At 37.3% G+C, this 16,241-nt stretch overlaps 1 protein-coding gene across 1 annotated transcript; it reads left to right on the top strand.

Moving 5' to 3' along the window:
* Window positions 1-11,498: 11,498 nt before the first annotated feature.
* ghrh (growth hormone releasing hormone) lies at window positions 11,499-16,241 on the top strand. Its single transcript, XM_056244089.1, has 4 exons — window positions 11,499-11,578; window positions 14,955-15,059; window positions 15,443-15,547; window positions 15,928-16,241. Exons 1-4 carry the CDS (start codon window positions 11,499-11,501, stop codon window positions 16,058-16,060), a joined length of 423 nt encoding a protein of 140 aa, XP_056100064.1. The 3' UTR covers window positions 16,061-16,241.

Below are 16,241 nucleotides of genomic sequence, written 5' to 3'. Positions count from 1 at the left end.
TCAGAGGAAAACAATAATTTTATTTAATTAATAATTTTTGTTTCAGTCCACCATATAATTATGTTGTGTTTGATCTATGGAAAAAAGTTAGTTGTGAAATGGTTGAATATTAACAAAAGTTAATAGTTTTTTACAAGTTAGAATAATACGATATATATATATAAACAAGCCGGTGGCACCGCCACCCCGGTGCCTTTAGGGTTACTGTGCATGACGGGCAATATCGTAACTCCGCTTTGACCTTTGAGAAGATGTGTGCTATAGAGCTTGCATTGGTGTGGGCTCTGCAAAAGTGTGTGTGTGTGTGTGAGGCGTGATTGAACAATGTAGACATATATATATATATATATAAAGGCACCGGGGTGGCGGTGCCACCGGCTTGTTTATATATATATATATATATATGAATATAGCTGCGAGCAGCGATGAAGGGCCAAAGCCGGCGGCACCGCCACTCCGGTGCCTTTAGGTAACTAAAGGCACCGGGGTTGCGGTGCCACCGGCTTGGGCCCGTAATCGCTGCTCGCAGCTATATTTATTCTTCTTCTTCTTCTTCTCTTAAAAGAATCGCTTTTTAGAGGGCCTAAACATGCTCAAAAACTCATGAAACTTTGCACACGCTTCAGAAGTGGTGAAAATTTACGTGTGATATGGTTTTCAAAATTGGGTGGGGCAAATTCGGTAAATTATTGCCCCCAGATTTTGCCCCGGCTCTACGTTTCACGTACAGGTATGAAATTTGGTACATACATGTAATGACCCAATACCTACAAAAAAGTCTCTTGGAGCATAGCCCTAAACACAACAGGAAGTGAGCTATTTTGAACTTCCTCCTAGATTTTGTGCATTTTTCGTAATTTCCTGATGTTGTACTTTAACGAACTCCTCCTAGAGATTAAATCAGATCCACATAATATTTTGTCAGTCTAATCTTAAGGCCTTTGCGACGTTAAATTGCGAAGATCTAGAGTTTTCGTCGAAGGATGTGACCTCGGCGGCCTGACAAAAATGTAGATGTGCAAATCCAATTTCAGCCTCTGGGTGAAATATGCATCATCAGATAACTTCTGTGTAAATGATGCAGTTCCGATGTTGCTAGGCAACCACAGACAGCCTGCAGTAACTCAGGCATACAATGTCCGATCTGCCCCAAACTTCACATGTGTGATAAGAGTCCTGTCCTGAACACATGACCATCCTCATATTAGATTATTGTAATAGCGCCACCTGCTGGTAGCAGGAAGTGTGATAAAAATAAATGACTTTGACATAGTCCTCCGGCTTAAACATGCTCGAAAACTAATGAAACTTTGCACACACTTCAGAAGTGGTGAAAATGTACATGTGATGTGGGTTTCAGAATTGGGTGGGGCAAATTACTTTAACATATTCCCCCTATATTTACATACTGCCCACCGTGCTCTGTCTTCCTAAAGCCACCGGGTGGCGGTGGCACGGGTGCGAGGGCCCTTTCATCGCTGCTTGCAGCTTTAATTATTATTATTATTCTTTTTCTATCAACCTTTCGGGCACTTTTGGGGCCCTTAACGTGCTCGAAAACTCTTGAAACTTTGCACACGGGTCAGAACCCGCGGCCATCAGGGCCGGGCTGAAGATGGTACCCGGGCGTGGCAGGGGGGCTCGACAGCGCCCCCTGGAACGCGGTCCGAAAACTGGGTCTATAAATCAAACACGCTTTCATGTAATAATTTGAAACTTGGTACACATATAGATCTCATCGGTTCATATATCCTTCATGCTCTTACTTTTTACGCCAGCCCAACAGGAAGTCGGCTATTTAGGGTTGTTTGGAAACGCATGCTCAGGAATTTGAAACACTTCTCCTAGGGAATTCCGCCGTTCGTCTCCAAACTCGGTGTGCATGAAGTCAAGACATTGAGGATCCCAAATTGCGAACGGATTTTTGATATCTCGAACGGTGTGGCCGTGGCGAGGAAACAAATTTATGGCGAATAATGGAAACAGGAAGTGTGTTATAACTTCTTTATACATTAACTGATCTTGGTGAAACTTCAGCAGTGTGTTCGCTGTAAGAGGCCGATCACATGGATGTGACTAATGTGAGTCAAAGTTATAGCGCCACCAACTGGCAGCAGGAAGTGTGTCACTTTCAAAATGCTTTGAAATCACCCTCTTATTTTTACCCGATTTGCTTCAAACTTCACTACTATAATGTAAACACACGCCAGATGTAGACCTGTGAATGGATTCTTGATATCTTAGATAATGTTGCCATGGCAACGCATCAAATTTTAATATTCTTTTTTTATGCTTTTGAGACTTAGCATGCCTGAAATTGCTTGAAATTGCATGAAACTCGACAGACCTTTAGGTAAACTCGACCTTTAGGTAACTAAAGGCACCGGGGTTGCGGTGCCACCGGCTTGGGCCCGTAATCGCTGCTCAATTTTAATTTGAATTAAAATTGAATTTGAAACACTTCTCCTAGGGAATTCATTCAATCATCGCCAAACTCGGTGTGCATGAAGTCAAGACATTGAGGATCCCAAATCTCGAACGGTGTGGCCGTGGCGAGGAAACAAATTTATGGCGAATAATGGAAACAGGAAGTGTGTTATAACTTCTGCATACATTGACTGATTTTGATGAAACTTCAGCAGTGTGTTCGTTGTAAGAGTCCGATCACATGGATGTGTCTATTGTGAGTCAAAGTTATAGCGCCACCAACTGGCAGCAGGAAGTGTGTCACTTTCAAAATGCTTTGAAAGCACCCTCTTATTTTTACCCTATTTGCTTCAAACTTCACTACTATAATGTAAACACACGCCAGATGTAGACCTGTGAATGGATTCTTGATATCTTAGATACTGTTGCCATGGCAACGCATCAAATTTTAATATTCTTTTTTTATGCTTTTGAGACTCTTAGCATGCCTGAAATTGCTTTAAATTGCATGAAACTCGACAGACAGATCACATTTATTAGCCAGTAGACATGTGCAAAGTTTCAGAAACGGCCGTGCTGCAGGGACTCAGTAGCGCCACCTTTTGACAAAAGTGGGGGGGGTTAGTTTTATAGTTTTACCTACAATTATAAAAATCGGTACGTATATTGTTCGGATCAAGCCGAACAACTTTCTAATTTACAGTCATTAGCTTGGACCAACACGAAGTCAGATATTTTAGTTTGAATGTGGTTGTTTTCGAGCATTTTCTCTCCCTCTGTCTCTCTCTGACAGAGAGAATGCACCCACAAAATTATACCTAGGGCCATACTGCCCTCTGGTGTCCAAAATTATATTTATATATATATATTTGGTGTGTGACTGAGGACCTACAGCTTTTAAATACGGACGTCCACATTGATAATGGTGGCGCTTGCAGAGCGCTCGAATGAATTCCTATGGAAGTAGAAATGAACTAAACGATCGCTCAGCTCTGCTCGCTCGTCGCCATGGACGCGCACCGTTATGAATGCCAGTGCAGCCGCATATCACTAAACCGTCATTAGGTGTCGCCAGGCGACCGTCTTAATGAGCGAGTCATTGATTCATTCGTTCAAACGATTCGTTCGAACGGCTGAGTCATTCATGAATGAGACAGATTATGGATTGGTCGTTGAATCTTTGAGTCAACCGATTCGTTAAAAATGCTGAATCATTCAGTAATGAGAACGCGTTGCTGTGAGATGCTCGATGGTTCTACTGTGATCTTTGTTTAACTATTTTCGCTGCTGAAACAGAAAAAAGTCAATATTGCATCTAAAATGTAAGTGATTTGACGTGTGTGTGTGTGTGTGATTGTGTCTGTTACAGTGATTGTTTAACCCTTGTTAAAGTTTAGGCCTTGTCTTTTTGGATATATATCTTTTTATATAAAAAAAATAGCATACAACCCATATATTTTAAATGTATTGTTTGCTTTAAATTACATTGAGATTTGTATGTTTGGTAATTAAACCTGAATGAATTTTAAATGAATATGCTATATTTCAGATCATATATTTGTTTTCCTTAAAATTTGAACTAACACTAACTTTATTCTCATCTGAATGATAGATTATTTATTTATGTATTAAATAAAAACACGTTTGATTTTTCTTTTTTAATCAATGTAGAATGTGTAACTGAAAAAATAAACAGATTAGGGCTCTGTTCAAGGACAAGAAATGAAAACCAATGCAATATGATGAATGTCCAAAAGATTTTTTTGCTTTTAAACTGTGTGTGTGTGTGTGTGTGTGTGTGTGTGTGTGTGTGTAAGAGATTTTGGTTGGGTGACAGTTGTAGTTTACAGTTTGACAAAAGCACAATGTTGTGTTTTATTGCGATTGTACACAAATATAAGTAAACACTTTGCAGTTTGAATAATGTCCTGTATGAACAAAAGGACGGAGTATGTTTTTATGTCTACATTGTTCAATCACGCCTCACACACACACACACACACACACACACACACACACACACACACACACACACACACACACACACACACACACACACACACACACACAAACTATTTTTCTAATCAGATAAGGCAAATATTCTGTCTTGGCACACTTCATATAACTTTCAAACTTGTGTACTTATTTCATGTGTCCATTAAGTCCATGAGACCGTAGGGTGTCTCATTTTTCATTTTAGGTTTCAGAAGGTTGGTCACGCATACTTTGTGGTTGATATGTGCCCTCAATGCACACTTTTGCAGAGCCCACACCAATGCAAGCTCTACAGCACGCATCTTCTCAAAGCTCAAAGCGGGGTTACGTTATTGCCCGTCATGCACAGTAACCCTAAAGGCACCGGGGTGGCGGTGCCACCGGCTTGTTTATATATATATATATATATATATATATATATATATATATATATATATATATATATATATATATATATATATAGCTGCGAGCAGCGATGAAGGGCCAAAGCTGGTGGCACCGCCACTCCGGTGCCTTTAGATAACTAAAGGCACCGGGGTTGCGGTGCCACCGGCTTGGGCCCATAATCGCTGCTCGCAGCTATATTTATTTTTACTTCTTTTAATATCCTGATATGAAATTAGAAATGGACTTTCTGTTTCTATTTTCTAACACTGGTTCTTGAAACGAACTCAGGCTTGGTGTCTGTTTAGAATCTTTTTGCAGAAGTTTATTGAATCAGTGAATCCAAATTGACAGGCAAAGAGATGATAAAAGATACAGGCTGGGTTCAATGAACAGTAAAGACAGTCCAAATGGGCAAGGCAAAAACAGTAATCCAAAAACGTGATATCCAAAAGACAGGCAAATGGTCATAAGCAGAAATGGCAATGGAAAGAATGCTCAGTAAGGCAAATACATCGCAAAGTGTTAGTGGAAAGCATGGCTTTTTATATAACAAAAAGGAAGTAACTGTAGAAGAGATGTAGTGTGGTCAGTGTTCAGGCTCCCTCCGCTGGTTGGAGGAAACATGTTACAGTTCCATTATTTTAGAGAATGCTGTAAAAATCCTGTGCTTGCTTGGAAAAAATCATATCCACAAGTTACAGGGTTTCTTATTTATTTGTAAATTTTATGTCATTGTTCTATGTCCCTCACACGAAATCTGTTCTTACTTAATGTTAATTGCCAATTGTTAAAATAGGTTGTTAAAATGGGTTTAATTTCAATTGCTTTCAAGTTACTTGCATAATAATAATAATAATAATAATAATGTAAAAGTCTCATTTAAAAAAGGAGGGAGGGAGGGAGGGAGGGAGGGAGGGAGGGGGGGGGGGGACAAGCTACTTTATTTGAGAAAATACCTTTTAAGCAGTTCAGTCTTGATGGTTTAGAGCAGGGGTTCCAAAACTATTTACTAAAATATTTACTTGAAGTACTCCCTGAGATTTTAAGTTAATATTTAAATTGTACGGGCCATTCACATTTTCATGGTTCTCTGAATGACAATTAATGGTCACATGACATGCAATTAAACAGATAAAATATTTCTATTTATACTGTCTTTTTACTATAGTGTTTTTAAAAAAAAAAAAAATTTAATAATAATAGTTTTAACTCCAATGATAAAAAATGAGGACAGAAATATATTACTGTTGTAAATTAAAATTGTACAAGTAAAAAATTTATATTTGATAATAATTATAACAACAATGTTATTTTACACTACAAGTTACAATACTAATGTTTATGTTGTATAACTACATTACAAATATATAGAAATACACAGTTTATCCTCCAGCTCATTTTTCTGGTATTTTGTGTTAGAAACTTGAACTGGATTGAACAGTTGATCAATTTTACAATAATAGCAAGAATATATCCAGTAAAAATATGTGCTGGAGTGATAAACTAAATGTTGATGACTCTTGCGACTTCTGTAAAGGTGACAAGGAAGTCATTTCTCTGATGTGGAACATTTAATTAAGATTAAATTGATCCATGATATTTGACAATGATACACTTCAATGACTATGGAATTATATATCTTATACAATAGCTAATTTTAATGAGAAAGTTTCATATTCCTAAAATGAAATGGTCTGACTCCAAACCAAATTTCTCTCACTTTAAAAATCATTTCAAACTTTATTTTAATGTACAAAAGGGAATTAGAGCCTATACCACATTGTGAGCAAATATGATATTGTTGCATAAAGTGGCACCCTTTACCTTTTCTATAAACCTATTATATATTAGATTGTTGATATTATTGTATTGTACTTTGCAGTTATTTATTTTGTCTCACTTTTCTTACCTTTGAATGAATAATAATATATTTGTTGTAAACTCCAAATACAGCTCACTCCAAAATAAATATTTAGTGTGGAAAACATGTTAAAGATGATCAGACAGGCTGTCAATTCATTAATCTGTTTTCTCACAAAAGCAGTTTATTCAGCATACAGAAGCCTCTCCTTCCAATGGCGCCACCAGGGGGTGGCCACCCCTGGCCGACTCCTGGCCACCCCATGGCCACCCCAACGGCCAGAATAAATTTTAGTAGCATCAGTTATGCATTTCATAAATAAGTCAAAAATATTCTTTAGTAAAAGAAGACGGGGCATTATGTGTCGTGACGTGCTTTTTAAGTGCCAAATGGTTACAGTATACTGTTACAGCAGCTTTTTGATGTGTCTTTGCCACGTTTTGACAGGATGCAAACAGCGCGCTTTTCGGCGCCACCCGCATTTTTTACGTCAGTTTGGGTGACAAAGTCATCTGAAGTCATTCCATAGCTTAATGTGAGGGACAGAAGTCTATTTACATCATTAAAGTATACGGAAACTCGTTTTCCCTCCTCTGCGGCTGTCAATCATTCTCCATTCATATTCAAACAGCGCGCGCGCCTCTTGGATGCACGGTAAAACTCTCTCCAATATGATATATTCACATTATAATGCATGATCTGTAGATAAAAGGCTGTAGATTTGCATAAATTACTTTATTTTGTTGGAGTTTGTTGTTGTTTTTAAACGACTCACTACCGTGTGCTTGCTAGATCATCACACACACATCACAAGGACTATGAATCGGCATCAAACGCACAATAACTGGAATATAAAACTGAAACAAAGGAACAAATCGCACTAGGATTTGTGCGCTCGACATTTCTTCGCTTTGTGACGTGAACTTTTAAATGCGCACTTATGCAGCGCAGCGCTGCACACATAGAGTCACCATGTTGCTTTGAGCACATCATTCTGCACCCGCGATGCGCATACACGCTGTGTGTGTGCGCTCTGTTTTTCATGTTATCATGGGTTTGCGTACTGAAATATTATTAAAAGCCAATATATTTTGTTATACCTAGCCTGCTCAATACATTTAAAATGAGCATGATTTAATTGTATATTATTTCTTTGTAGTGTAGGCTATGCACTTCTGAATTCTTGACATTAATATATAAATATAAAATTGTGAAATGTATGATTGCCTGATTGAATTTTATAAGAGAACTAATAGTAATTTGTTTTTATTAACATATTTAGATTTTATAAAATTACTGTGCAGATTTTTTCAAGAATTACTTTTTGCTGCTGATTTATACACTCATTAAGTTTATTAAAAATTCATAGTACATTTATGTAATATTTAAAGGTGTTAACTGTAATCTTACACTGCAAAATAATAACTTAAAAGGATTAAATTCATCACAATTATGTAAGTATCTGGAAATTTGCCGCGGGGCGAGGGCCCTTATATATATACACTCACCGGCCACTTTATTAGGTACACCTGTCCAACTGCTCGTTAACACTTAATTTCTAAGCAGCCAATCACATGGTGGCAACTCAGTGCATTTAGGCATGTAGACATGGTCAAGACAATCTCCTGCAGTTCAAACCAAGCATCAGTATGGGGAAGAAAGTTGATTTGAGTGACTTTGAACGTGGCATGATTGTTGGTGCCAGAAGGGCTGGTCTGAGTATTTCAGAAACTGCTAATCTACTGGGATTTTCACGCACAACCATCTCTAGGGTTTACAGAGAATGGTCCGAAAAAGAAAAAACATCCAGTGAGCGGCAGTTCTGTGGGCGGAAATGCCTTGTTGATGCCAGAGGTCAGAGGAGAATGGCCAGACTGGTTCGAGCTGATAGAAGGGCAACAGTGACTGAAATAACCACTCGTTACAACCGAGGTATGCAGCAAAGCATTTGTGAAGCCACAACACGCACAACCTTGAGGCGGATGGGCTACAACAGCAGAAGACTCCACCGGGTACCACTCATCTCCACTACAAATAGGAAAAAGAGGCTACAATTTGCAAGAGCTCACCAAAATTGAACAGTTGAAGACTGGAAAAATGTTGCCTGGTCTGATGAGTCTCGATTTCTGTTGAGACATTCAGATGTTAGAGTCAGAATTTGGCGTAAACAGAATGAGAACATGGAACCATCATGCCTTGTTACCACTGTGCAGGCTGGTGGTGGTGGTGTAATGGTGTGGGGGATGTTTTCCTGGCACACTTTAGGCCCCTTAGTGCCAATTGGGCATCGTTTAAATGCCACGGCCTACCTGAGCATTGTTTCTGACCATGTCCATCCCTTTATGGCCACCATGTACCCATCCTCTGATGGCTACTTCCACCATGTCACAAAGCTCTAATCATTTCAAATTGGTTTCTTGAACATGACAATGAGTTCACTGTACTAAAATGGCCTCCACAGTCACCAGATCTCAACCCAATAGAGCATCTTTGGGATGTGGTGGAACGGGAGATTCGCATCATGGATGTGCAGCCGACAAATCTGCGGCAACTGTGTGATGCCATCATGTCAATATGGACCAAACTCCCTGAGGAATGCTTCCAGCACCTTGTTGAATCTATGCCACGAAGAATTGAGGCAGTTCTGAAGGCAAAAGGGGGTCCAACCCGTTACTAGCATGGGGTACCTAATAAAGTGGCCGGTGAGTGTATATCATATATATATAATATATATCATTATATATAATATAATATATATTAGTAGGGCCCTACTAATATCATTATTAAGCTAACATTGAATATAACACAATAAACCAAAGTATATCAGTAGGAGTTTCCTTAAGTCTTTCTGATAGTTTTCTACAGGCCGGTTTACTACAACAGTAGAATAAAATTCTGAAATTATGGTTTATAGTTTTTGTGTGCCACCCCAAGATTTTAAGTGGCCCCATCTGGCCACCCCTATGAAAAATTTCTGGAGGCGCCACTGTCTCCTTCATTGACATCCGTTCATCCTGTTTTACATTGGACAATACCATTTTTAAATGTCTCCCAGTACAGCCTTGAGCTGGACGCTGATTTCTTCTTCTTTTTCTGGTTGTATAATTCCTATATTATAAAACCAGAGTCAAAACTGAGAATGTGGCATGAGAAATCAGAGTTCATTCAGAGTTTGCTCTTTTGGAAGAGGAGAACAGAGAAAGAGCCTTAAAAACGTAGGTTGCCCGAGGCACAGCTGCACCATATTGCAAAGCTCTTTCTAAGCACAGGATATTAAGTGTTGAATCTCTTATATGTTACCGTTAATTTTATATAGCTGCCTTAAGACTTCATAAAACACAGGCAAAATATAACGTTTTAAAGACTGTTTGACAAGTATCTCATAGGCACTGTGCCTGTTCCCTGAATTACTTTTGAGAAATAGAAAAAAATATATTACACTAGAAAAATGGGGAAACAATTGGGTGTTTGAACTTTAGATCTCTTTCATACCTAGCAATAATTGTGCACATTGCGTCTAGATCTTTGACAGACGCCTGGACAGACACTAAAGACACTGTTGGTTTTAATTATGAATTATTTCTGCTGGAACCTAAACAAATTATTACAGGTTAACTCTTTTTAACTCTTCAGAAACTATATCAGCTCCAGCAAGAGAAATCTTTTTTATGAAACTGTTCTAGCATCACAGGATGATGAGACCCAACTTACCAAAGATATTAAAAAGAAAATGATTACCGGACAGCCACAAAAGACCTTTCTTACATGACATTCACATGGGAAAGTGGAAATTACAATAAAAAAGAAAGAAAAGAAAATTACAATGATAATGACAAATGCAGCTGCAGAGATGGAACCACTGAAGAAAATTTAGTATAGCCTACATTTAAAAATTCAGAATTTGTATCTGTTCTTTACAAAAATCTTCAGTATAATCTACAGAAAACACTTCAAATTGTAGTGGACTATTCCTTAAGCATATAACGCATATCATTGTTGCACATGCGTATGTTCCATAGCATACATTGTAAAAATAAAAAAGAGCATGCATTAGAGAGAGAGAGAGAGAGAGAGAGAGAGAGAGAGAGAGAGAGAGAGAGAGAGAGAGAGAGAGAGAGAGAGAGGAGACAAGACAAGGGGGAGGGGGGCAGAGGGAGGTGAAGTGATTCCTAACTGCTCTTTTTAAACTCTCTTTCTCACCTGATAAAATAAGCTGAGAATGAAACCAAACCCTGAGTGAGAATAACCAACATTTCAACTCTGTCACATTCATTAAAGACCTTCAAGGAGCACATCACGACCATGCAAGGTAAATTATTTTAAAAAATTCTCCTTCTGTTGAAAGGCTATTCAACAGAAGCCTTTCAACAGAATATTAAGTTTTATATCCTGTAATTAAGAATTATTTTAAGAATTTTGAAAGTAAAAATAACAGTACTTGCATGGTTGTTTGCAGCATAGATACAGCATCAAGAACCTTTTTTGGCTCCATGGGAAACTTTTAGTTTCTTGATGTCAGATTACAGGTTTTCAAGGTCTATCTGTTCATCAGTTTTTTGAGTTCTTTAGGTTTTATTTCTCTAAATATGAGGCAGTAAAACACGTTTTGGTTATACATAAATAAGGATGTTTTAATAATAACAATACAATTAATTTACAAAAAAAAAAAAACTATTGATAATTAACAAAATAATTAATAATTTTAATGTAACAAAACAGAGTAACATAGGAAATCAATTGCAGAGTCCAATGCAGTAAAATAAAAATGTATTAATGAAATGTATTTTAGTGAATATGAATCGTAATGTGAACTGTGTTTCTAGTGAGAATGATGCAGAAAACTGCTCTGCTAGCACTCTGCTGCCTGTTACTGTCAGCTACATCTTCCCCAGTCTATCCAGCACTGAGGTGAGATACACACCAACTGTTCCACCATGCGTGTATTTCATTCAAAAACATTTAGTGTCTTAATTGGTGTAATTAACTGTTTGTTACATATTCTTACTCTTACACTATAGCTCTGTTCAATAGTGTGGATTCATATTTCATTCATTCATTCATTCATTCATTCATTCATTCATTCATTCATTCATTCATTCATTCATTCATTCATTCATTCGGTAATGTGCAAGTTGGTTTAGAATGCATTGCTATGGATTACATGGGTCAAATAGCTGAACTATTTGTAAATAAATACATAAATTAATATTATACAAGTGTTAGTTGCAATTTATAAAACATTAGTTTAAAAAAATATATATTTGTAAATGTTTTTTGTAAAAGTAAATGTTTTAACATAAGTGAACATGATAAAAATATAGAACTGCTACACATTTAACAAATCTTTTACCTTTTATAACGTTTTAGAAAGAAAAAAAATGCATGTTTGACATGGTTTTAATGACACTGTAGAGGCGAGACTTTACGATTACAATTACAGTGTCATTTTATATCTAAAGCATGAGATTTTTTTTCCAGCAAACATATAACAAACAACAGTTACATAATTTATAATTACAAATCCTTTTAAATGTAAGGCTACTTAAATTGTCAACAATATTATATAATAGCCAACCATTCTCATAGCGTTCAGATTTTCTCAGAACATGGCATTTGCAGCCCTTGTTGGGATACAACTAATTAACAGTGTGTGACTCATTTTTACACAAATGTAGACACACACCTCTATGCAAACCCATGGACAGGGAGTAGGGTGTGAATAATACTAACAAAGAATGAGAACAGTGAGTGAACTGGAAAGCCTGTGCGCTACTTTTGAGCGTATGTTTAGAAGCTGTCACAGGTCACATGAATTGACAAAGCCTGAACTCTGCTTTTGTTGTGTTAAGGGTCAGGGCTTCATCTTATTTAATTATGTCCCTTGCTACATAAGGGGGGTTGCATAAGAAACTAGATAAAAAAAGTTTTTCAAAACAAACTTTGAAGTTGGCTTTAGAAAGCCAGACCAGAACGTTTGAAAAAGTTTGAACAACTTTGACAGACAGATAAACTAAGGTGTTGCTATACGGTTGCTAATGTATTCTGTGTGGTTGCTAGGTGTTGCTGTGCGGTTGTTAAGGTACTTGGGTGGTTGCTAGGGTGTTGCTATGCGGTTGCTAAGGTACTCAGGGTGGTTGATATGTGGTTGCTAGGGTATTTTGGGTGGTTACTAGGGTGTTGCTATGCAGTTGCTAAGGTACTCAGGGTGGTTGCTATGATAGATAGATAGATAGATAGATAGATAGATAGATAGATAGATAGATAGATAGATAGATAGATAGATAGATAGATAGATAGATAGATAGATAGATAGATATAGGAAAACTGCAAGTCGGATCAGTTAGAAAAGGTATAGCAACTCGAGACACAACACTCTGAAGGTCTAGTCTGAGTTTGGTGGTTCTAGCTTTAAAGCTCTTGGAGGAGTTAGAGTCAGAATTTTTTGTATCAGAATAATAATAATATTAAGTTTAAATAGCATTTCAGTAAGTTACTTAAATATTGTAAGTAAGTAAGTAAGGTTTATTTCTATAGCACATTTAAAACACCTCGCACTGACCAAAGTGCTGTACATAGCGCAGTAGCAACAGGGTAATAAAATTAAGTAAAATACACTTACAAATCAGTGATTTAGGCTAAATCCACATCAAGAGACAAACACTTAATTACAAACATAGCAGAATAAGACAATTAAGATGCCGGGAAGGCCAAGGTAAAAAGGTGAGTTTTGAGCCTGGCTTTGAAAATCACAATTGAAGGGGCACTTCTGATGTCAGATGGCAGTCGGTTCCACAGCTGAGGGACAGCAAAAGAAAAGGCTCTGTCACCTTTTTGCTTAAGCCGGGACCGTGGGACCTGGAGGAGGCCTTCACTGGAGGATCTGATTGCTGTGTCAAGAATTGTTATTGAATCTCATCATGAGTTTTGTGATTTGTCAACTTAAATACATGTGGTGGATTATTTCTCTCCACTTTAAAGGGTTAGTTCACCCAAAAATGAAAATTATGTCATTAATGACTCACCCTCATGTCGTCCCAAGCCTGTAAGACCTCCGTTCATCTTCGGAACACAGTTTAAGATATTTTAGATTTAGTCCGAAAGCTTTCTGTCCCTCCATTGAAAATGTATGTACGGTATACTGTCCTTGTCCAGAAAGGAAATAAAGACATCATCAAAGTAGTCCATGTGACATCAGTGGGTTAGTTAGAATGTTTTGAAGCATCGAAAATACATTTTGGTCCAAAAATAACAAAAACTACGACTTTATTCAGCATTGTATTGTCTTCCGGTTCTGTTGTCAAGCCGCGGTCAGTGACGCTGCTGACGTAAGACGCTGCTGACGTGTAATCTGAGGCGCCCGAGCTTCGTTTACAGGCTGAGGGAGACGCACGCTGTAAACAAAACAAACTTTGCAAACATGTCTAAGGATTTCGACACAGAGGAAGACTTGCATTTTTTTGCCCAGCCATATTTATTTGAACCCGAATACACGGACGCACCAGATAACACGTCAGCAGCGTCACTACGGACTCGTGAATGCGGATTGACAACAGAACCGGAAGAGAATACAATGCTGAATAAAGTCGTAGTTTTTGTTCTTTTTGGACCAAAATGTATTTTCGATGCTTCAAAACATTCTAACTAACCCACTGATGTCACATGGACTACTTTGATGATGTCTTTATTTCCTTTCTGGACAAGGACAGTATACCGTGTATACATTTTCAATGGAGGGACAGAAAGCTCTCTGACTAAATCTAAAATATCTTTAACTGTGTTCCGAAGATGAACGGAGGTCTTACGAGCTTGGAACGACATGAGGGTGAGTCATTAATGACACAATTTTCATTTTTGGGTGAACTAACCCTTTAAATAGTATGCTGCCTATTTCATAAAAAAAAAAAAAGTTATTCTTCTTGTGTCTTTGTCAATAAACCGCAGATTCCCATGGTGACGGTTTAACCCATTTAGTGTAATATGCCTCATCATGCCATAGCGTGTATTAAATGCTCTGTCTTTTAGTCCTGGGAAATAACAGTGAGCAAATGTTCAATAGTTTTTTTGTAGCCAAGACTTTACAGAAATTGACTGCCAAAAATAACCTTAAAAAATAACCAAAATTATTCTATTACTGAAAATCTGACTAAAACAGCTCCTGTCTGAAAAAGTCTCCAAAGCATCCTGCATTTTGATTGTATGTAGAAGAGCACCTGTTCTACCTAATAGAGTATTTTCACGTCTTATGAATGTAACAGTGATAAAGAACACTTTATGTGTTTGTTAGGTTTGGTCAGCGAGCGGCTGCGATCTTGATGACCTCCTCTATTGAGGATCCAATGCAGCTGACAGCAGACACTTCACTGCTGCACACACCAGATGCTGAGCTTAGGTCGCTCATTCATTCATTCATTCATTCATTCATTCATTCATTCACTCATTCATTCATACACCCATGGCTCAACAATAAAAAAGTTTTTATTTTCTAATAGTTCGAATTTTTGCTTGCCATTGGTTTAACACTTTCACTAGCCATACTAAAAAATTAATTAATAAATTAATAAAAAATAAAAAAACAATCATGTATCTTTTTAGAAGCAGCATTGGCCCAACAGTAAGTACAATTTTTGTTAACCTGAAACTCTCTCACACTGCTCTGGGCTATTGGGCAATCCCAATTGCTGAACCATAACGCCATCCAGAAATTGTTCAATCTGACTTGAAATATAGTCATCTTACTGTCATAACTGTATGATGTTTAAACACTATTTTTAGGTTTGGAAGACATGCTGACGCCATCTTTACCAACAGCTACCGAAAAGTTCTGGGTCAAATATCTGCCAGAAAATTCCTTCAAACTGTTATGGGCAAAAGACTTGGGTATGTTTCTTTTTTAGACATTTATTTGAACAAATACTTTTAAAATAGGGTAATTCATTTTTTTTATTATTTAAATAATTTAGTTTTAGGTACCATTTTCCTCTCTGACACACATGCCTTTAATATTTTGCCTCTGTGCTTTTAAGATTTGTGAACACCCAATATATTGGCATCATTGATGTTTAAATATGACCGATCATGTATTCAAATCTCGGGTTCCTGGATTTAAGAATGCATCATTATAATTAATTAAATTCATTATTTTATTTTCAAAGATTAAAGAAAAATGTATTTGTACTGATGTGATTTAACCCATGACGTACCAAATTAATAATGCTGTGTCCCATGAGATTTCAATCAATTTTTACCTTTGTCAACAGACCAGAAACTCAAAACTATCTAAAGCGCCAATCCGGCATATATGGAGACACCTACAAGCAAGATGTGGATATGGATGTCATTGAGAGGGAACAAAGTTACAGAGAACCACAAAGACTTAAGTTCTCAGTATAGCTACACACTGATGGAAACATTAAAAACCACAACAACAACTGTGAACTGTCTTTAATACTTGCATTTGCCACATTTCACAATGGATTATTAAAACTCAGTTCACCCCATGGAAATAAGGAGTCCCTAACTAAAATACACAAATGTTTAAATCACTGTATTTTACATCCACACAGTAAAAGTA

Source organism: Rhinichthys klamathensis, unplaced genomic scaffold, assembly GCF_029890125.1.
Source record: "Rhinichthys klamathensis goyatoka isolate OS25496 unplaced genomic scaffold, OSU_Roscu_1.1 h1tg000907l_1, whole genome shotgun sequence".
Taxonomy (NCBI): domain Eukaryota; kingdom Metazoa; phylum Chordata; class Actinopteri; order Cypriniformes; family Leuciscidae; genus Rhinichthys; species Rhinichthys klamathensis.
This window is presented reverse-complemented; position numbering and strand designations above follow the sequence as displayed.

Excerpts from the sequence above, each read along its gene's own strand:
- ghrh (XM_056244089.1), top strand. The coding sequence starts at position 11,499 with ATGATGCAGAAAACTGCTCTGCTAGCACTCTGCTGCCTGTTACTGTCA. Across the intron at positions 11,579-14,954 it reads CCAGTCTATCCAGCACTGAG|GTTTGGTCAGCGAGCGGCTG; the intron begins GTGAGATACACA and ends TGTGTTTGTTAG. Across the intron at positions 15,548-15,927 it reads GTTATGGGCAAAAGACTTGG|ACCAGAAACTCAAAACTATC; the intron begins GTATGTTTCTTT and ends CTTTGTCAACAG.